At 34.9% G+C, this 22,936-nt stretch overlaps 1 protein-coding gene across 1 annotated transcript; it reads right to left on the bottom strand.

The window, feature by feature from the left end:
* Positions 1-34: 34 nt before the first annotated feature.
* Positions 35-15,080, bottom strand: LOC136798239 (uro-adherence factor A-like). Its single transcript, XM_067054821.1, has 3 exons — positions 15,013-15,080; positions 3,354-3,454; positions 35-1,950 (listed from the first exon to the last, which is right to left on the bottom strand). Exons 2-3 carry the CDS (start codon positions 3,421-3,423, stop codon positions 35-37), a joined length of 1,986 nt encoding a protein of 661 aa, XP_066910922.1. The 5' UTR covers positions 3,424-3,454; positions 15,013-15,080.
* Positions 15,081-22,936: the final 7,856 nt, after the last annotated feature.

The following is a 22,936-nucleotide window of genomic DNA, read 5'->3' on the forward strand; positions in this document are numbered from 1 at the left end:
TTGGCTTGGCGACATACAGATGGCTTAGATTGGCTTATGACATCGAGGCTTGGTGACATGACTCGTGACTCGATTTGGCTTTGCGACATTGCATTGGATGGCTTTGACATTGACTGGCTTGTGACATTGATTGGCTGGTGGACATGATTGCTTGGTGACATCGATTGACTTGATCACTCGATTGACATCGATCGATTGGGCGTGCGACATCGTTGGCTTGTGACAGTCGATTGGCTTGGCGACATTGCTCATTGGTTGCACCGATGGCTTGTGGACATTGTGACATTTTTTGTGACATCGATTGACTTTTGACCTCGATTGCTTTGGTGAGATCGATTGGTTGGTGACATCGATTGGCTTGTGACATGATTGCTTTGTGATTTGAAATGCTTGGTGACATTGATGGCTTTGTGACGTGACTTGGGTGACATTCGATTGGCTTGTGAATTTGATTGCTTGGTGATTGATTGGCACTTGGGACATTGATGGCTTGTGACATTGATTGACTTTGTGACATTGATTGGCTTGGCGACATCGTTTGACTTGGTGATAATGACTCACTTGGTGACAACGATTGGCTTGATGACATCGATTGACTTGGTGATAATGACTCACTTGGTGACATCGATTGACTTTGTGACATTGATTGACTAGGGGACATCGATTGGCTTGGTGACATTGATTGGCTTTGTGACGTTGATTGGCTTTGTGACATTGATTGGCTTGGTGACATTGATTTGCTTGGCGACATTGATTGACTTGGTGACATTGACTCACTCGCTGACATCGATTGGCTTTGCGACATCGATTGGGTTGGTGACATTGATTGGCTTGGCGACATTGATTGGCTTGGCGACATTGATTGGCTTAGCGACATTGATTGACTTGGTGACATTGATTGACTTGATGACATCGATTGGCCTTGTGAGATCGATTGGCTTGGTGACATCGATTGGCTTGGTGACATTGATTGGCTTGGTGACATTGATTGGCTTGGTGACATTGATTGACTTGGTGACATTGATTGACTTGGAGACATTGATTGACTTGGTGACATTGACTCACTCGTTGACATCGATTGGCTTAGTGACATCGATTGGCTTGGCGACATCGATTGACTTGGTGATAATGACTCACTTGGTGACATCGATTGACTTTGTGACATTGACTCACTCACAGACATCGATTGGCTTGGTGACATCGATTGACTTTGTGACATTGACTCACTCACAGACATCGATTGGCTTGATGACATCGATTGACTTGGCGACATCGATTGGCTTGGTGACATTGGTTGGCTTTGTGACATTGATTGGCTTGGCGACATTGATTGGCTTGGCGACATTGATTGACTTGGTGACATTGATTGGCTTGGTGACATTGATTGGCTTGGTGACATTGATTGACTTGGTGGTAGTGACTCAATCGGTGACATCGATTGACTCAATGAAATCGATTGGCTCTGCGACATAGACTCACTCGGTGACATTGACTCACTCGGTGATATTGATTGACTTGGTGACATCGATTGACTCAATGAAATCGATTGGCTTTGTGACGTTGATTGGCTTTGTGACATTGATTGGCTTTGTGACATTGATTGGCTTGGTGACATTGATTCACTCAATGAAATCGATTGCCTTGCTGACATTGACTCACTCATTGACATCGATTGACTTGGTGACATTGACTCACTCAATGAAATCGATTGGCTCGGCGACATAGACTCACTCGGTGACATTGATTGGCTTGGAGACATTGACTCACTCAATGAAATTGATTGGCTTGGTGGCATTGATTGGCTTGGTGGCATCGATTGGCTTTGTGACATGGATTGGCTTTGTGATTCCGATAGACTTTCTGATATCGATTGACTTGGTGACATGAATTGGCTCAGTGACACCGATTGACTTGATGACAATGAGGATGAATCTACATTTGCATTAATATCTGAAGGTAAAAAGGAAAAAATAGTATAAAAAGAGTAGTAGTTTTTCTTTTGAACACTATAATCAGTATCAGCTATAATCAATATAATCATACATTTATATGCGTTTCATCGTTATTGCTCAATACAATTTATTTTCAATATCATCCGGGAGTTTTACATACCATCTGGAATAAAAGCTAAAAGACTTCGCAAATAACTATGAATACTGTCTCTGATTTTCAAAACCCGCTCCAATATTGTTTTATTCTAATATTTGGATTTAACACAGGTTTAATCGCGGTTTAACTTTTATTTGATAAGCGCTACATCATTCTAATGGCTGGGTGGCCGCCCTCCGCCAACTGATTCTACTTGTTCATAATGGCTATCGAACTCCTTGTTCAAGTTGACGCTGTAACTAAAAGCTGAGAGGATAAAATATTTGTTGCCTCCCTTCCTGCAGTTATGGTTGTAGGTGATCCTCACTTATTTATGCTAATATTGTATTTTTCGGGACAAATTTTCCCCAAAACTTATTATTCGACAATCTTTCAAGAAATATATTGAGAATTCCGGTTATTTTGACGTTTTTCGAGATTTAAAGTTCGGGCGAAAAAGCCGATTTTGGGCTATCTCTTTAATTTAATCGAATATTTCAATTTGAGACGGGTAGGCAGACTTCCAGGCTATATTCGGAGCCCTACTGGACCATTTTTGAACTTTTGGATCCTCAAATCCTAAGGTCCTAAGGCGTTAAAACTCAGAGTTAAAACTCTACCCTTCGAACCTACTTTAGAGCACTTACAAATCGATTGTGGTTTCAAAACTTCCTGGGGAATTTCCCGATTGTGGTTTCAAAACTTCCTGGGGAATTTCCCATTTGTCTCAAATATTTCTTGAAGGATTGGAGGATTAGCCATAATTTTACGCCAAACCTATATCTACCGACTCTACTTGTTTCTGAGCCGTCCTTTAAATAAGAAAGTTTTGTAAAAGCTAGAACATTTAATTTGCTCAATTTTTGCAAAGCCCGGAAACATTTTTGTTTAGGACTTCATCGGTCTACTTCATTGAAGGAAAGCTCATACACCCCCTTCTCATAGACCTACTGGAACCCCTTCTCACTGGAAAAATCGGCCAAAATATCACCCCGTTGTAAAATTATCCTTCGCCAAATTTTGTCGCCACTGAAAATAATCAAGTAAACCTGCAAAATATTTACTATTTATCCCGACCCCACTGAATTTTCTGACTTAAAAAAAAACAAAAGAACTGAAATCCCCAGTCATAAAAGAATGGGAATATCTATCCTCATCGAGTTTCAGTATATTGTTTTTATCCCCACTGGCTGAAAAATCCTACCGGAGAAGGGGGTGTGCTAATGTAGTCAGATCAAATTCGAACCCAGACAATAACTCCTTACATTGTATAATAGCCAGTATAACAGCAAACACAAGCCATGGTTTCTTGGTTGACCCTCTCCTTGAAGTCATATTTCTGAGAATATTTTTAGTATTTCAGTTCCTACAAATGAAAGATTATACTTGATATTATAACAGAATTCATGGGAGATCCAAGAAAAATCAGCAATCATCATTTAAGAGTTGAAACTTTGATAATTCACCAGTATATATTTTCGCGGGTACTAAATCTCGCGAGTTTTTAGGCAAAATCTTGCGAAATTTAGTACTGTTTAAATTTTTCAAAAACACAAAATCGCGAATTTAAATACTCAGAAAATTTTTCGAAATAGGCCAAAATCGCGAAATTTAAAAAGAATAGAAGAGATTTGAAGATGATTTTTCCAAGGAATTAGTTATATTTATTTTTTCTTGTTTTTAAACCTTTTCTTTAAAATATCCAATTTAGCGAATCGCGAATTTAATACACGCGAAAAAAATTTACTACCTGCGAAAATATACACTTTAAGGTAGTAGTTCTTTTCAATTTTTGTGATTATTAAAGCTGACAAAGCTAAAACCCTTGAGACCCATTAGCTCTATCATTGAAACCCAAAAATGTGATTGATAGTATCAAATCTTTTAAAACCCAAATAACTTCTGACCGATAAATACCACCTCCGGTTAGTGTCTCAAAGAAAAACCAGACTACTATTCAGAATGCATTAGCATCTTTTATTTGGCCAAACTTTTGTTTTTAACCTTCGATTTATAAAAGAAAAATAATTCTTATTACTCATTGACTAGTTATGTGCCTCAGCATATATTTATCATTTTCCTATCCGTCATCTTAACTCTAATTTTATGAATCATTTGAGTCGCGTCTAAGTGAGTGGGTTGAAAATACATTTCACATTATCTTGCTTAAAATGCTTCCTTTAACTTCCCAGTTGTGAGACTGTGAATTGTCAAAAAGGTTTTACTTTTATTTTCTACACTGGGCGAATGTTTATTTTACAAAGACACCACTTTTAAATCTTTAAAGTATCATAATTAACCATTTTCCATGGTTATTTTGATTTAATAAGATTTGCTACAAAACTTTATTATAACTGTTTTGGTTCTCTAGGGGTCTATATTTTCCCGCAAACACCACTGCTATAAGTCTTGGTTGCGCTCACATAGTTTTCTTCCTCAGAATTCATTGCACCTTAGCCAACGCACAGACCTCGCAAGCTCGGTCTGTACTCTGGCTGCGATCAGCCTTTCCCGTATTGACTTTCAAAACAGTTAATTTTGTATAAATACTAAATTCCCGCGAAATCGCGGAGCGTGTTTTTAAAGACCCACGAAAGAATCTAAAAATAGACAATGAATCTAATTATAGACATCTAGAAGTTTCACCAATGCAACTGCCTGTTCTGTTCTTGTTTGAGTTTTAAAAATTCATTTCTCAATTAACTCGCTTCTAACCTTCCATATTTCTAATCTCACCGTGTAATCAATAAAGATTAGTTTCGACGCCCCAGAATATTTATATGCAACTAAAAGCAAGACCCACATCCCACCAAATCTTTAATTTCGCATTATCTATCTATGGTAGTTTTTTAAAAGATTTTTTATATAGACTTTGAGATAAGAAAAAACGAAATGAAATCAAAATCGACTTTTCTGACTACCATGTTAAAAATATGACAATTTCCCGTTATGTTTTAACCGCCCCTTTCATCTATGGAGAAAATAAAATTCCATAAGGGTGTCGCAATCAATACTCATAAAAGGTGCTAATCAAAAAATAGAAAAGGTTGCTTAGTCAGCAAAAATTGTCAGATTTATCGTTTATTTTGATTGAGCTTAGGTTTGTAGTTGTTAATGTAATACTTGAGGGCTAATACTTGGGATCTATCCCAAATACTACAGTACAAGTAAATTTTAGCCTTTTCCAAAAAGCAGCGAGTGGTTTTAAATAACGATTACCTGGTTTTAACAAGCATAGGATGCATGTTTTGAATGCTAAAATTTGAAACTTCTAAAAATTAAACGCAATAATAGAATCTTTCATGATAAAGCCCTGAACAATGATCGTACAATCATAGAACACCGTCACCCATATCACTGTGATTAGACGGATTATAGACGACTCCAGTATGATCCTAATTAGGATATAAACTAAATTCAAATTAACCCCCTAAGAAAGTCCGATGGTGGATTGGCGGCCGCCCAACGCTAAAGCTCTAAAGAAGCGGGTCAATTTCCCATCGGAAAGGAATGATATTTGGCCTTTGATGTGCCGCATCCCCAATCGCGCTCAACTACCATTGCGCGTAAACCTAAAAGTATGTTGTTGTTTATGAAATTTGTCGTTCTTTTTGTCTATTGTTAGTAATGCAGGATTCTTTAGATAAACCCCCTCTACACTTACTCAAGATGGCACTTCCTATTTTTTTATCAATATTAGCCTCGAGCACAAAACTTTGTTTTTACAACGGAGCAAGGCTATCTGTGATTTTCTATTTTATAAACACGTATATCTCAATTACCAATAAATGCCTGATAGCAACTAATGTTATTACCAAATCCTCCAACCAAAAGAAGAAATTTCAAAAGGTAAATATACTACCACAGTAATTTTAAACTCTTATATTTAAAGGTTTTATTTTTGCATAAGTGTTCCCGTTTCATATCAGACACATATTTCATCTAAGGACATCTGTCTATTGTTATATTATGCTGATATAAACAAAAAAATATTTTCCTTGTCTTCTTGCTAACCAATCTTGCTCCACATCCGTGTCAATTCAATGTAAAAAAGATTGTAAATTAAAATTGATGAGTAAGCAAACGATCTCACTCTCTTTCAAAAACAAAACCTTTAAGTTTTACTTTAAAGCACTAAAAATACTGTTTAGTATCCCACAAAAAAATTTCGCTGAAGTCACAAGAAATCATAAACCTGAGAAATAAAAAGAATAAGGAAAAAGGATAAATATTTCCAATGCGTAAAATTTTGTAATGATTACGATGAAGGGAAAATCTGTACATCTCCAGTGGCAACAGTATAGAAATATATATTTTCCGTAATCGTTTATATCAAGTGAAAAATAACATTTCTTCTGTTTCTTTTTGTCTGATTGTTTTTTTTTTTGTTATTCAGCAAAAATGCAATTTATATCTTGTTGTATATCCTCTTGTTCACGAAGAAGGTCTAGCTTTTTTCTCCTCTAAACTAAGTTTCATGTTTTTTATTAAGGTTGTGTTAAGTTTTTAGCTTTAGTTTGTTGTAGTCTATCTGCTCATTCCTTAGATTAATGATCTCATATATGAGAAAGGTGAAAAACGTTGATAAATAGCTTATGAAAATATTAGCAGATATTATGTACAAGCGTTATTAAAATTTTTAGATACTACAGAAAGCGAAAAAGAAAAACTTTGATAAATATCTGCCCAAACTTGTCGAGAAATTTTTCTTAATACTTAGCGTTGAAAAAACAAACTATTTCATATTCTATCTGTAACCTACGAATCAGTAAAATTGGTACCTCCCCAATTCTAGGGTAGGGCGTCAACAGCCATTTTTGGGGCAAAGTCAAAAAATTCAAGATGTAGTGTTTTTTTATGAAAATTTAACCTATAGTGAGGCATTCTGTACAATTTTTAAGGTCAGAAGTCCAAAATTGGCCGAACCCCCCTGGGGGTACTGATTCGCACTACAGGCAAAAATTGGAAAAAATGGCATTTTCTGGACTTTTCAGGCCTGTAAATTTGTCAAAACTATTTCAAATCTTAATTTATTCATTTGCTGTACTAAATTTTATGAAGAAACAACAAAATAATCATATTTGGTTGAAAATTGTGCCCATTGGAACCCTAAACGAGCCGTTTTAAGCCAATTTTTGGTAGCAAAATGCTTTTTGAGGCCAATTTTGCAAGATCATAAACTTTAAACTGATTAATTCACATGTCTGAAATTTTCAGAGATGGAAGTCTTCAATAAAGTCTTCAAGCAAAATGAATTTGAAGTTTTTCACTTTTTTCAAAAATACATAATGGCGTTTTCAAAAATTGCTTTTTAGCAAAAAAAAATTATATTTATCAATTATTTAGCATTTTTAAGGCAAGCTTCTACAAACTGAGTTTAAATGCTGACTGGAATTTTTTTTGCAGTGAAAGTATTCTGGAGATACTCCAGGAAAATCAAAATCATTTGGGTCTGAGATGCGCCTATGTCCGCCATTTTGGAAATAAAATCCCTGCTAAGAGCCATCTTTCAAGCAAAAACCCAAATTTGGACTGAACAAATCTCTAAAATGACAATAGACATGGACCCGAATTTTCTTGCAGTGATAGTATTCTAGAAATACTGCAGGAAAATCAAAGTCATCTGGGTTTGACATTTGGGTATATCCCCTATTTTGGAATTGAAATTCCTGCTAAAACGCAATATTTTAAGCTAAAAATCTTAAAAATGGCAATAGACATGAACCTAAAATCTTTTTGCAGTGATAGTCTTCTGGAAATATTCCAGGGAAATCAAAATTATTTGGTTTTAGGATTTGGGTATATCCGCCCTTAATGGGATTGAAATTCCTGCTGAAACAGGCTAAAATGCAACATTTCGAGCAAAAACCCAATTTTTGACTAAAAACCTCTCTAGAATGGCAATAGTTTTGGACCCAAAATCTTTTTGCAGTGATAGTATTCTGTAAATACTCCAGGGGTAACAACTATTTAGGTATAAGATGCTTCTGGGACCACAATTTTTTAATTGAAGCCAGTTTTAAAATGTATATAATATTTCAAGGAAAAATCCAATCTTTTTTTGACGAAACAAGTCTTGAGAATGGAAATGTGTGTGGGCTGTAAAGAATTGAGTGGAATGGGATATTTGTTATAATTTGTTTCAACTAGTATTTCTAAATTAAAGGTATAAATTCATATTCTTTGTTTTAAATGTAATATACAAAATTTTTAGCCAATTATGATGTATCGGATGGAAATATGTAGCATTTTAACAGAGATTTCATTTCCATAATGGTGGATGTAGACAAATCCCAGACTCAAATGATTTTGTTTTCCCAGGAGAATTCACAGAATATTTAACACTTCAAAGAAATTTGGGTTCATATCTATTGCCATTTTATAGCAGTTTTTAGTCAAAAATTGGGTTTTTGCTTGAAACGTTGCATTTAAGCCAATTTTAGCACATATTTCAATTCCATAATGGCGGATATACCCATATCCTAAACCCAAAGGATTTTGATTTCCCTGGAGTTTTTCCAGAAGGCTATCACTGCAAAAATATTTTAGGTTCATGTTTATTGCCATTCTTCAGATTTTTTCAGTCAAAAATGGGATTTTTGCTTGAAATATTGCGTTTTAGCAGGGATTTCAATTCCAAAATGGGGGATATACCCAAATGCCAAACCCAGATGACTTTGATTTTCCTGCAGTATTTCCAGAATACTATCACTGCAAGAAAATTTGGGCCCATGTCTATTGTCATTTTAGAGATTTTTTCAGTCCAAATTTGGGTTTTTGCCTGAAAAATGGCTCTTAGCAGGGATTTTATTTCCAAAATGGCGGACATAGACGCATCCCAGACCCAAATGATTTTGATTTTCCTGGAGTATCTCCAGAATACTATCACTGCAACTATTTTTTGATAAATATAATTTGTTTTTGCTAAAAAGCGATTTTTGAAAACGCCATTATGAATTTTTGACAAAAGTGAAAAACTTGAAATTCATTTTGCTTAAAGACTTTATTAAAGACTTCCATCTCTGAAAATTTCAGACATGTGAATTAATCAGTTTAAAGTTTATGTACTTGCAAAATTAGCTTTAAAAAGCATTTTGCTACCAAAAATTGGCTTAAAACAGCTCGTTTAGGGTTCCAATGGGCACAATTTTCAAACCAATATGATCATTTTGTTGTTTCTTCATAAAATTTAGTACAACAAATGAAAAAAATAAGATTTGAAATAGTTTTGACAAATTTACAGGCCTGAAAAGGCCAGAAAATGCCATTTTTCCAATTTTTGCCGGTAATGCGAATCAGTACCCCCAGGGGGGTTCGGCCAATTTTGGACTTCTGACCTTAAAAATTGCGCAGAATGCCTCACAATAGGGTAAATTTTCATAAAAAAACACTACATCTTGAACCCTACCAATTCATGATATTCATTGACGTAATGTTTTACACGGAAGCACGGGTGTTTGTCTATAATTCTGAATTTAAACTATAGAAGTAGTGGCAAACGCTCGGGCTGTTTTTATTTTGGATGATTCCGTATAAAACGTTACGCCATGAATAACATGAATGGAAAATGAAGGAAAAATCAGAAAATTAAATCACAGTCCCATTAAGGGTCGAAAAATAGGAAAAATTCAATTTTTTGTCCCTAATAACATCGAAATTTAGTCAAATTAAAATTAAAATTCACAAAATTTTCAATTTCCTTTTTAGTCCTGCTAAGGGGTCCGAGGGTCGAAAGTTGGGCAGCACCCCCCGTCATCCTGTAAACCTACCCCCCCCCGGATTTCAAACTTCATCCACATCAAACTCCTTCTAGTTTCCCTTGCGCGAATGTCTATTTGAAGGCAAGTTTTTAAATATACGTAAGAATATCAATTATTTAAGATTTGTGGCATCTTCTGTTTTCGATTTTTTTTGCCTTGAAAAATTTCAAAATATCTCCGAATAATAAAAGAGATCTGAGGCCATTATATGTTTTGACTTTAATGAAACCCTACTAAATTTAAGATTTTCCTTATCTATTCACCTTAATATTTCAAAAGTGTGAAAAAGATTTTGAACGAGTAGCAATTTCAGTCTCATTGAAATTGAAATTTTGAACTTAAGGATATGCTAAGAATATCACCATCATGGGATAAGGCAACATAACTAACCATTTTAAAAGTGTTTTTAACTCTAAATTGCCAATCATTCAGTACGTTCAAAAAATGCAATTTTATGATTCAGGTACAATTTACATGCCAAATTTCGGTTGAATTTGCAGCCTATAAGTATACATTAAGAATATTTTAGAATGATTTTCCCAAAAAAGGTTAAGTAAGTAAGTTTGTGACCGCAGTCGAGGGCGACCCGAAGGCTCCCTTTTCGTATAGCTGTCTACCCGAAGGTGTCCTCTAACCGGGCGCCACTCCTTTGCCTGGATTTCTCCACTTATCCTTCATCCGTCTATTTAGTTGCTGAGCATCAAGCAGAGAGGGCGAGGCATCTAAGAACATCCAAAATTCTTGACTTGAAGCCTCCGGATGTTTTTAACTTTTTGAGATTTAGGTCTACAATATTCTTCATACGTTCTCTCTAAAAAATTGGGTGTTTTGGAGTCTAATATATGTTGTTAACTTATTCCTAATAGTGGGGTCGTTTAGCATAATTTACAGGAAAAAAATAATATATAGCTGAAACTTTCTCCAGACCTTCTCTATAGGATGCTTATGCCTCAGGAAAAAAATTCCCTAGAATCCCACTGGTGGAACATTCCCTTTTTGGGCAATTTCTTTTTTCCCCAGGCAAATCCCTAAGGGCGAAATGTTTTGAAAATTTCAAACTCATTTTCAGACAATATCAGGTATACCATTCGAAAGCTCTCAAAAAACTATACAGAAGACTTTCAAACGGGTATGGCCGATTTCATTACCTAACTCGAGATATTTCATGCGCAAGTTCCACTTTTCGCCACATTTTGGTCTAAAATTGACCAAAAATTGCATCTTCTGCGTGAATTATCTCGAGTTAGGTAATGAAATCGGCTATACCCGTCTAAAAGTCTTCTATATAGTTTTTTGAGAGCTTTCGAATGGTATACATGATGTTGTCTCAAAAAGAGTTTGAAATTTTCAAAAAATTTTGACCTTAGGGTTTTGCCTGGGGAAAAAAGAAATTGCCCAAAAAAGGGATGTTCCACCAGTGGGATTTTAGGGGATTTTTTCCTGAGGCATAAGCATCCTATAGAGAAGGTCTGGAGAAAGTTTCAGCTATATATTATTTTTTTCCTACAAACAGCCTGTACTTTTGTAACACGACCACACTATAATAGTCTGGCCATCGAAGCCTTATGTTCATATATTTTGTTCTTATGAAAAAAGAATGTATGCAGACTGATACTAAATAAGACCTTGCATCCTGGAAAATTTAGGTAATAAGTTGTAAACCACAAATCATAAAGATGTCATAAGGGGATTTTCTATTTATTTTAACATAAGCTTTTTATGATAATTTTAATAACAGTTCTAATCTTTATCCTTTACTGTATTTGATAAATTGTCTTTATGTTATGTACTGTTATATAATGTGCTCAGATCCTTGATCACGCTATCACTGCTACGATATCTATACCATTGACTTCCAGCCCCGAAGGGCTAGACACGAGATTCCTGGATTGAAAAAAAAGCCACTTATTACCCATCCTAAACGCGTGACCCGCGTGGCTTTCTCAAGATTGAAAGTAAAACATATCGCCAGATTACGAAAAATATGCCGCGTGAAAATAAAGAAAGTGCCAGGTTCAATTCGTCATTTTAAATGCGGCACAAACCTTAAGGCTTCACTTTTTCTTGCTTGAGAAAGGTCGGAAGATTCATCTCTACATAGCCCTTTAAATTCAATGATCTATACAGTACCTCTTTAGGAACAAATTGTCCTTTTATAACTTTGCTTATCCTTAATCTTGTGTCGACACTATTTCAAAGTTCACGTACGAATCGATTAAACCTTTACTCTTTTTTCTAATCCAAAACTCAGAAACCCAAATCTCTCTAGGCATACCATAACAACATGAAAAACTATTCTGAATATTTCCGCTTCACCTTCGAATGAAGGAACATTCGTTTGATAGGCTTCTCTACAATTTCCTTTATTTGTACATGGATAGTATTGCCTCAAAAAGCAAATAAAATGAAAATCATACGCGGAATTTGTTTTTTATTAAAAGATCATCAGAAGAGATTTATATTAAATCTGTTGGTCAAATATACGGGAGTTCCATTTGCTTTACTTAAATTTAAAGTGAATGTTCGTAAAAACACACGCCTTCATCTCTAAAAGGGAAGACACTTTGACGGAAATAAACTTTCTGGAATCTATCTTTTGGAATATCTTGCAAGATATAGTTCGTTCATTTTTTATCCAAGTCCAAGTGGTTTTGACAAATTTTTCATAACAGGAAGGAAGATATCCAGTTTTTTTCGTGATAATTGAGCTTCGCGAACGGGCCTTTCGGAATACATTATTTCGCGAAAATAACTTTCCCAGGCTCCTTCTCGAACGTTTTCCAGCGAAAATTATTTTTTTCCTTTTTCCCTTACTCTTAGTCATACTCTTCTGCCTTAAAAGATGAATCAAAATTACTTTGTCCGATAGTTATCAAAACAAAAGAAAGTCCGAAAATATTCACTCTGAAACCATCAAAAATCTTGAAGTAAACAGAGATGAAGCGATCTCATAAAAATATAACATGCTAAAATATTTGCGACAATCCTCACGTGACTTGTGATTTCTGTGCAGAAATTCATCATTTTGTATCACGTATAGAAACTTTTTTTGAGTTATGATATCATCAGCTATTCTTAAGCCCACGTGCTAATGAAAATTTATTTCTACCAATTGTATCTTTTTTATCAATTACAATTAAATTAGACGATAAAGATCGACCATAAATATGTGTACAAAATCAAATTTCATTATATGACTCAAAAATCATGAAAGTTTTGTCGAAAATGCATATCTTATTATTTAGCAAACCCACATGTAATCCCCTGACATTTTTTTATTTCCTTCTATGAGTACTCAGCATTCTTAGGATCTTAAAATATTTTAATGGAGATAACTATACACCCCTGTCTCGCAGCCCCAGTGAAACTTTTTTCCTACAGCGGGGATAAAAATTCTATTGTTTTCCAAGGTACGAAAGTCCAGTGGGGATGGTTTTGGAGTGCAATTTCTAAACAATGAATATTTCTCAGTGGTACTGAAATTCTAGGGTATTTACCCCACTGAGGACGAAATTTTTGCCAATTTTTGGGCCCCAGCGGGTCTGTGACACAGGGGTGTAGTTATTGATTAATCTCACAATTTTGTCTGAGCTAATTTCGTAATGCCAATTTACAATTAAAAGTAAATTCAAAAAAGAAAGGTTCGTCGAGACTTTCGTTCATCAAATTAGGGAGTATTGAAACTCTAAAATTACAATTAAGTGTAAAGAATAAATACAAGGCATATAGCTGTTCGTCAAGATTCTATCGTGATCTATCATGTGTATCTTTAACCCCACTCAAAATCAACATATGAATGAAGTAATCAGAAATTTTAGAAATTTAATGAAACATTTAAATGTTGACTTTATACCCTCTCATATTGCTTAACCGTTGATTTATCTACGTCTTTACTTTTGCTTTTTGATGGGAAATATCATTTTGATATCCTGTTATTGACTTTCATATATTCCAAGAAAAACTTGACCCTAATGATGTTTTTTACAACGTTTAACTTTATATTGGGGAAGGGGGCTAAGAGGGTTTTATGTATTCCTTGAGAGGCTTCTAGGCGTAAAAGAGGTAACCTTGTCGCTTAAAAATATTCAGTACTCATTTTGGCTCTGATGGAGTCGACTTTAGGTCATTTTCACTTCCATTTTTCCCAGGAATATTTTCAATACCCAACACTATACACAACACTCAATTACCTTTTATGAAAATTGACCCCCAAGGCGAACAAACCTGCCCTTATTTAAAGTTACTGTGATTACGAAAGTTTCTTGTAAATTCAGGTAATCTGAGTAAAATTGATTAATCCCTTCAAGTCTTAGTCTGGCTGATGTTCTTACGATGTTCTTTTTTTCACAAATTATAGCCTAAAAGTTCTTATGAAATGGGATTCTAATAAAAAAACGTAAGACCCAGTACTTTGCCCTCTTTTATCAAGGTATCTTTTATCAAATTTCAAAAGACTGTCAGAATCTCTGAAAAGTCCAATATTAGATATCAATTTTTTTGCATTTTTTCACTTTTGACTATGCAATTTCGCTGACAAAAGAAATTTTCGAACTTTTATCTGCCGAAACTAATTTAATTGAGAGATAACATTCTTCGAATTTGACCAAAAATAGAAATCTATTATTCAAACTGGGCGTTACATAGAGGTTTCGCCCTCTTTTACACCCTATATCCGTCATCAGTCTTGAAAAGGCTAAGTTCCGTTTTTGGCACACACCCCGTAGGTTTGAAGACCCATTTTTTTCCCTCGATCTTTTCTTGTTACTCCAAAGAAGACGAAGGTTTTCACCTGTTGACAAACTAATCGACTCTGGTTCGGACAACCGAACTAGAAATTTCCTTTTCCCCAAAGTCTCTTTGAAGCAAGAAAACTCAAACAAACATTTTAACTACAATTCTGTTTTCCATTTTGTAGATATTCTCCTCGATCAAATCAAACTTCAACTACATACCTCAAAAATTCACGTGTTTCCAAACAAGAGCTCTAGAAAACCATTGACCAATCAAATCATTCCCGTAAGTCCATCCACACTTATTCATTCATTCATTCATTGTAAAACTATACCTTATATCTTTCACAATGAAAAAATATATCCTATTCTTTTTGCGAACTTTGCACAAAATAAATGACAAAATACTTAGAAATTTGATGACTTCTCCTGACCTTTTTGCAGCAATTCTTCTTTAAAATATTGTCATATCATCTGTCATTTAATTTATTTATTGCTGAAACTTGACTATAGATCACTTTTCAAGGTATTAGATTTATTTTTATTTCTTTGTTTAATTTTGCGGAGGTATTTATTTCATTACGCAATCTTTCCGATGTGTCATAAGAAAAGTATATATAAAGAAACGCCCTGTCTCCAGCTCTTGGGTCAGTTATACTTTAATTTAATAAGAGCTAGCAAGTCTAGTCCTAATCTCAGACTTGAATGTTTTTCTTAATTTGTTCTTTAGGTTTTGGAAAAATTCAGTCACTTGATTTTTACAAAATTGATCTTGTCATTATTTGTTTAGGTGATCGATACCAAAGATAGATAAAATTGTTTTTTGGCGTTAGGTTTACGCAGTGTACTTTGACAATCTTTAATCTTTCAAAAATTCACGGTGAAAAGCTAAAATCGTCCGAAAAGGCACGGTGATTTTAGTTGGATTTTTTCATGTGCTTAATGATGCTTCTAGAATTGTTTGCATTTATTGTATACACCGAGCTTCCTTTTTTGATGATGGGTTGATGATATATGTAGATACTTTGATATTTTTTAATGTTTATGACGCTACCATGACGTAAAACCTTATTAAGATATTGAAATACCCTGTGATAAAATCTTTTTAAAAACACATTGGTTTTAATTCTTATACAATCATTGGTCTGACAAATAATTCAAGAATTTTATCTCCCACAACTGAACTGAACTTAACCACTAAGTCCAGAGTCGACCAAGATGAGATACATTTTACATACGCGCATGAACAATGACTTCATTGTTTCAATTCTAAGGGCGACCAATCAGGTTAAGTTTCACTTAAATTTCCCTCATTCAATGCTCTCACAGATACATAATACCATATGATATGGCATTTGTAATATGATTGTCATGCATTCTTATCATAAAACAAACGAAATGCAGTATTTTCATAATATTTGCATGTAACTGTCGAAACAGAACAAGGAATTATCACATCTTATTGCATTTTTAATTCACATATTAGTTGGACATGAAAATGCATGATTTTAACTATATATATATGAGTCAGACATGAGTTGTGATGACGAGAGATTTCCTCTTTTTCACAAAGAAAATCCCACGTTGGCACTTGTCAATCTTGAGCCATCCCCCCCCCCAAGATGCTTCCCCTAGTAAAAAGATTGGAAGATGCTCGATCGGTTAACAAGCTTCTTCGATATTTAGCATACTGTAAGTACATTTGCTTTAAATGTACATTAGTTCTTATTTTACTTGCCTTCTTTTAACCATAATGCTTCAATTCTAACAAATTATTTACCGTTGAAAAGATACTTCAAAGTACTATAATATTGTATTTCAATAGTGGGGGCGTAATTCAGGCTGATGAGTCTATTTTTATCGTTTGTCTCCTAATGTCATCTTTGCTGTAAAAAGTATATCTGGACTGGACTTTGGGTATTTAAATCACTATACTTTAATCAAATGAGTAATATAGTATGAGTCATGTCCGTATTGAAAATGACTTGCAAAATTTATGATTACTAATAGTTTAACAATAAATGTCTTTCATTTTGGTATTATATGTATGATTATCAAATCACCTTTATTAAGTGAATAAAATTGACAGCAGTCAGAACTTGCATATTTTGACATGATTCCACGAAAAAGATATTGAAGAGGAGGGAGTATCATTCCGTCTTTGATTTCTTAGAATGCACGGTTGCCCATTTCAAAGATCAGCTTTACCTCCTACACCCCCCCCCCCGGGGTACTAGGGTTGCCAGCTGACGGAGGGGGGGGGTTGCCGCCCGACTTTCGACCCTTGAACCCTTACCGGGAGTAAAAAGAAGAAAACAAAGGAAAATTTTGTGAATTTTACGACCCTTAGTGGGACAAATTTGACCAATTTTGACCAAATTTCGATCTTTCCGCCTCTTACTCACTGGAAAATCGATCGCAAATCATCCCAACGAGAAAAATATCATTAAACTTCAGCCTCTGCAAGACTACACCGAATTCTTATTCCATTGCCTAGGAATAATGTGGCAATGTAGGTGCAATGTTGAGAGCGCTTCAAACTGGACTATACACCCCTGTCATATACTGTCCCGGTGAAACTTTTTCCCACAGTGGGGATAGAAATTTTATTGTTCCAAGATAAAAAAAATTCAGTAGGGGTGGTTTTGGAGTGTAATTTCTAAACAATTTCGAATGTGGATGGAAGTAAAGTCAATTTCGAATGGGGATGGAAGCAAAGTCAATTTCGAATGGGGATGGAAGTAAAGTCAATTTCGAATGGGGATGGAAGTAAAGTCAATTTCGAATGGGGATGGAAGCAAAGTCAATTTCGAATGGGGATGGAAGTAAAGTCAATTTCCCAGTGGGGGTGAAATCCTAGGGTATCTTTTCCCACCGAGGACGAAATTTTTGCCACATTTTCCAGTGAGGCTGGGGCTCATGCGGGTCTTTGACACAGGGGTGTGACTATGTAAGCTGTAAACAGTTATTTTTAAACCACAGTCCATTATAACTCGCTTTTTCCTATTGATATTTAGCTCCTTCTTTTTATCACCAAAGTGTGAAACTAGTTCTCATCAGGATTGGTAAGACAGGGGTGCGAGTTCCTTTTGAAATCCGCTACGAGGATTGTCCCCCCCTCGGGGTCATCTATTTAGTCTCGTAGTTTTTAAAATAAATAAGAAACTACACCCAATGAAAACGCAGACCATTTTTGGGATGTACTAAAAGACTATGGTGTACTCATTATCATAGCTTTCTCCATTAATAAAGGGCTGATAAGAAGCTGTTTTTAAGGGCTCTTATCAAAAATAAGATTTAACCTATCTGAGAGGGGTTCGGATGAAAGGTAGTATTTATGCTTGAGTTGTTACAAATATATTCCTTAAGTGTACAAATAATTTAGAAGGAAAGATACCTTAAGTGGATAAATTTTGGCGGGGATTAAATTTGGCGAATTTGGCGAATTTGGCAAAAATTCGCCAAATTAAATCCTCGCCAAAATTTCCAAATTTGGCAATTCGTCAAATTAAATCCCCGCCAAATTTAACAAAAAGAGAATTATGTGAAAGATCACAACTTTTTAGTATATTTTTGAGTAATTTTCACCCTTTTCAGTGTGACAAAATTTCCAATTCGCCAAATTAAATCCTCGCCGAATTTTACGAAATTGATCTATCGCCAAATTAACTCCCCGCCAAAAATCGTATTTTAGCCAATCGCCAAATTAAATCCACGCCAAAACTTATCCACTTAAGGTAATTCCAAACTCTTACCGCCCACCAATAGTCTGTTCTTCTTCTATCTTAGATAACAGCATAACAGTAAGTCTTCTCTTTAATCTTAGTTTATACTAGACGTCACCCGCGTTTCTTCTACGCAATTAACGTCTATTCCACTTTGCGACTTTTTTGAATGTTTTGAGTCCAGGTTTCGGGCTCCAAACATTAGATTTTTTTTATGTCACTTTAAACTTTTGAAGCCCTTGCAGTAAGGAAAAATCGAATTTGCGTCAAAATACTTGAAAAGTTTCTATTTTTCAAAAAATCGTCAAAGTGGAACTCACTCTTTAGTGAGGTGCTCGCTATTTTCATCCACGTTTTCTCCTGTTATTGTGTCTGTCTCTCGATTTTCCTCTTCCTCCCATTTTTATACAAAATGCCCATGAATAGAGCAGACTTTCCATAGGCGTAGCGAGATACCCTGCAAAATTAATGGATGAGAGCAGTTTTTACGACACTGTAATTATTCTCTTTGTTTTATCAAAAGATAATGAATATGTCATAAACGTCTGCACTCCCTCATAAATTTTGCAGGGTATCTCGCTACGCCTATGAACTTTCATTGTTCTTGTTATTTGGGATTAAAACTTCCTTTCTGTGAGTTGTTGTTGGATATGTTTTAGTGTTGAATAGTCCATGCTGCTTGCAGAAGTATGCTTTTCGGTTGGAATCATTTTAAGTTTCCTGTTGTTCCGTATGGAATAAGGATGTTTTTGGGTGTTGGAAACTATTGACTTAGTTGGAGTTCTGATTTGAAATTGTATAATTCATGTTTCGAATTTTAGTCTTATATCAAGGGGGTTTGTAGAGGTTTGAAATACCGTTTTCCCATCAAAATCTTTGCTGAATCCCGGAATCCCGAAAATTGAAAAACAAAATAACACCGTCACACCGGTTTGTAGAGGTTATAATACCGGCTAAATACCGGGATAAAAACAAAAAATAAGGCTAAATATGTCACCCTCTGATTTTAAAATACCGTTTTCCCGTCTCTTTTTTCGTCAAATCCTCCCGTAATACCATACTAAAAAAGGGCCAATCCCGTCACACCGTAAAGGTGCAAACCGCCCCCCTAATATTATATAACAAATAAATTGATCTTTAAAACATGGCCCCCGTCACCGGGAAGGCCAGCCCCCCCCCCAATATTTTGTAAAGTAATTTTTTTTTTACTTTAAAAAAACCCGTCAAAAGGCTATTAAGCAGACATATATAGGAAGTATACCTATAGAGGTCTTCGATTCAGACTAAACAGTTTGTGAGTATTCTTTTGCTGTTTTTTTAAATCCTTATACAAGATATTTTTATAAAGTTTTTTCTTATAATAAAACATGTTCAGACATAGAGATTTCAGTCTATTGTGTTGTACCTCTTTTGCTAAATAAACGGTTTAGTTGCTAGACTATTTCTTTTTGCATTTGTTTATTAACACCTTTATATAAAAGAACAAATCGGCCATCAATTTATTTCATTTCAACAGCTATAAAGGTGTTACTAAACAATACAATTCAAACTAGTCCGGGAGCCAAATCCTATATCTCCTTAAATAATCACTTTTGCTTAACCCAAGATTCTACAGGATAAACTATACATTTTTGGAATCCTCAACTATACCTCAAATTATCAACAACTTTAAGAAATGGTCGGTCCCCAAAGCTAACTCCTGGTCAATTTTTCATACTGGGCCCGAGTTTAGGGGGTACTTTTTACCCTTTGTAAGGATTTGTTAAGGAAAATATCTTTCCATGTATGATATAATTTGCTATATCTCATGAATGAATTGACCAATTGCTTTGAAACTTTGCCAAAAGTTTCAAGATACATTGGTGATTATCATTGGCAAAAGATTTTTGCGAAAAATTATTTTTGGGGGTTTACACGGGGCAAAATAGGGAAAATTTGGGTATTTTCACTGAATTTTGACACTTTATAAGACTGGGACCTACCAAAACAACTTTTAATGAGGCACAAACTTTGTATTATGATAAAGTTTGATGCGATACACCAGAAAAATTTCTTGTCAACTGTATTTAGTTTCATTTTTGACGCTTCAGGGGGTAAAAATGCCCATTTATTGAATTTTTACATAATTTGAGCAATTTTCACTGCTTATCTCGCCTAAAATATCTTCGAAAATAGTTTTAACTTGATCTTTGTGTAATATACTCTGGAAAATTACAATTCTGACTTGAAACTATCACATTCAGAGTGCAACTGGACAAACCAGGGGGGTAAAATTGTCCGTTTTAGTGGATTTTTATCAATTTTTATTGATTTTGGGGCCCATTTGACCCATAAAAAAGTATTAGGGTGTACGAAATTTGATTTTTAACTATTGGAGACATTGATATGATATTTTCTAATAGATAATAGAAGAAAGCAATCTGTGGTTTCATTATCTGGCATCAGGGATACAGGTGTCAAATCAGGGAGTAAATATGCCAATTTCTAGTTCGCAGTTGCCTGAGTTTGGATGTTTTTCTTGAGAAGTTTCCTCAAAATCCTAAATTTTTAGGATAAAAACCAGCCCTAATAAACGTTGAATTAACATTCAATCATTCCTTAGTCCTTTTAAAGACAACTACACAAAAGTTCAATGCTTTTAACTGAAGTTATGGCTACGTGGCTACATAGTTACAGTAATTTAGCGTAACTTTGTCAGCTTTTACTTCTCGAAACGGTCACTACTGCCGGTTTTTGAGTAGAACTTGTTACTTTGAGGAAAGCTACTGTTAAAAGGAAAATAAAATAGCGGAAGAAAAGAGAAGTCACCTCAAAGCATGACCTTAAAGAGGACATCAAGTTCAACTTTCATCGAAGATGATTTGGCTTTCTTCGTCAGTCAGGTCGTATCCCCCTTAACCCGCAAAATATCACTTTTATTTCTACGCCTTCTAGTAATTATTTATCAAGTCACAGACTCCAGATAATAATTGTACTTAAAACACTGCTAGTAGGGACCATTTTTGGGAGGTCCTGAGAAGCAATGCAAGAAATTTCAGAGCAACAGCTAACAAAGTGACGCTAAATCACTGTAACTATGCAGCTGTAACTTCAGTTAAAAGCATCGAAATGCTGTGTAGTTGTCTTTAAAAGGACTAAAAGAAATGATGGAATGGTAATTTAAAGTTTGTTAGAGCTGTTGCCCAAAACATCCAAACTCAGGCAACTGCGAACTAGAAATTGGCATATTTACTCCCTGATTTGACACAATGAAAACCACAGATTGCTTTCTTCTATCATTTATCAGAAGATATCATATCAATGTCTCCAATAGTTAAAAATCGAATTTCGTACACCCTAATACTTTTTTATGGGTCAAATGGGCCCAAAAATCAATAAAAATTGATAAAAATCCACTAAAACGGACAATTTTACCCCCTGGTTTGTCCAGTTGCACTCTGAATGTGATAGTTTCAAGTCAGAATTGTAATTTTACAGAGTAAATTACACAAAGATCAAGTTAAAACTATTTTCGAAGATATTTTAGGCGAGATAAGCAGTGAAAATTGCTCAAATTATGTAAAAATTCAATAAATGGGCATTTTTACCCCCTGAAGCGTCAAAAATGAAACTAAATGTAGTTGACAAGAAATTTTTCTGGTGTATCGCATCAAACTTTATCATAACACAAAGTTTGTGCCTCATTAAAAGTTGTTTTGGTAGGTCCCAGTCTTATAAAGTGTCAAAATTCAGTGAAAATACCCAAATTTTCCCTATTTTGCCCCAGGTAAACCCCCAAAAATAGTTTTTCGCAAAACCTTTTGCCAATGATGATCACCAATCTATCTTGAAATTTTTGGCAAAGTTTCAAAGCAATTGGTCAATTCATTCATGAGATATAGCAAATTATATCATACATGGAAATATATTTTCCTTAACAAATCCTTACAAAGGGTAAAAAGTACCCCCTAAACTCGGGCCCAATATGAAAAATTGACCAGGAGTTAACTTTGGGGACCGACCATTTCTTAAACTAGGATAGTTGAGGATTCCAAAAATGTATAGTTTATCCTGTAGAATCTTGGGTTAAGCAAAATGCCATTTTTCAGGTTTGGCTTCCGGACTAAACGAAAAAGCAAGTAGAAACCATCTCTAAATCTCAGGATCAATCAGAAACAATTTATGCGATTATTCGTGCATAGATTATGACATAAAAGAGAAAATAACAATAGAAGATACATTAGTGATATGTGGCGAATTAGTGCTATAACCCCCCCCCGGATTGGTTAATGATTACACTTTATGTGTAGAGCCTTATTTCCACACACGCAGAACAAGAAGAGATAGAACCTTTGATTTTACCAAAATTACTGTAGGGTCTATTTGTTTTAACATGAAATTATTTTGGTTGTTGTTTGATCGAGTTATAGCCGTAATATTTCCAATACTCGGTTTACACCGCACAAAAAATAATAATTAACCCTTTCAAGAACTAATCTGGAAAAAATAGTATTATTCGTAAAATTTATTTTGGTAGAGCAGTCGTCTTGCAATCGAAGGGTTGTAGGTCCGTCCCTAAATCTTTTACAAATTGTTAGTTACTGAGAGGTGAGGATAGGTTTGGCACTCGACCATAACGTTCGACCTCCTTGGT

This window comes from Clytia hemisphaerica, unplaced genomic scaffold (assembly GCF_902728285.1).
Source record: "Clytia hemisphaerica strain Z4C2 unplaced genomic scaffold, Clytia hemisphaerica genome assembly, whole genome shotgun sequence".
Classification (NCBI taxonomy): domain Eukaryota; kingdom Metazoa; phylum Cnidaria; class Hydrozoa; order Leptothecata; family Clytiidae; genus Clytia; species Clytia hemisphaerica.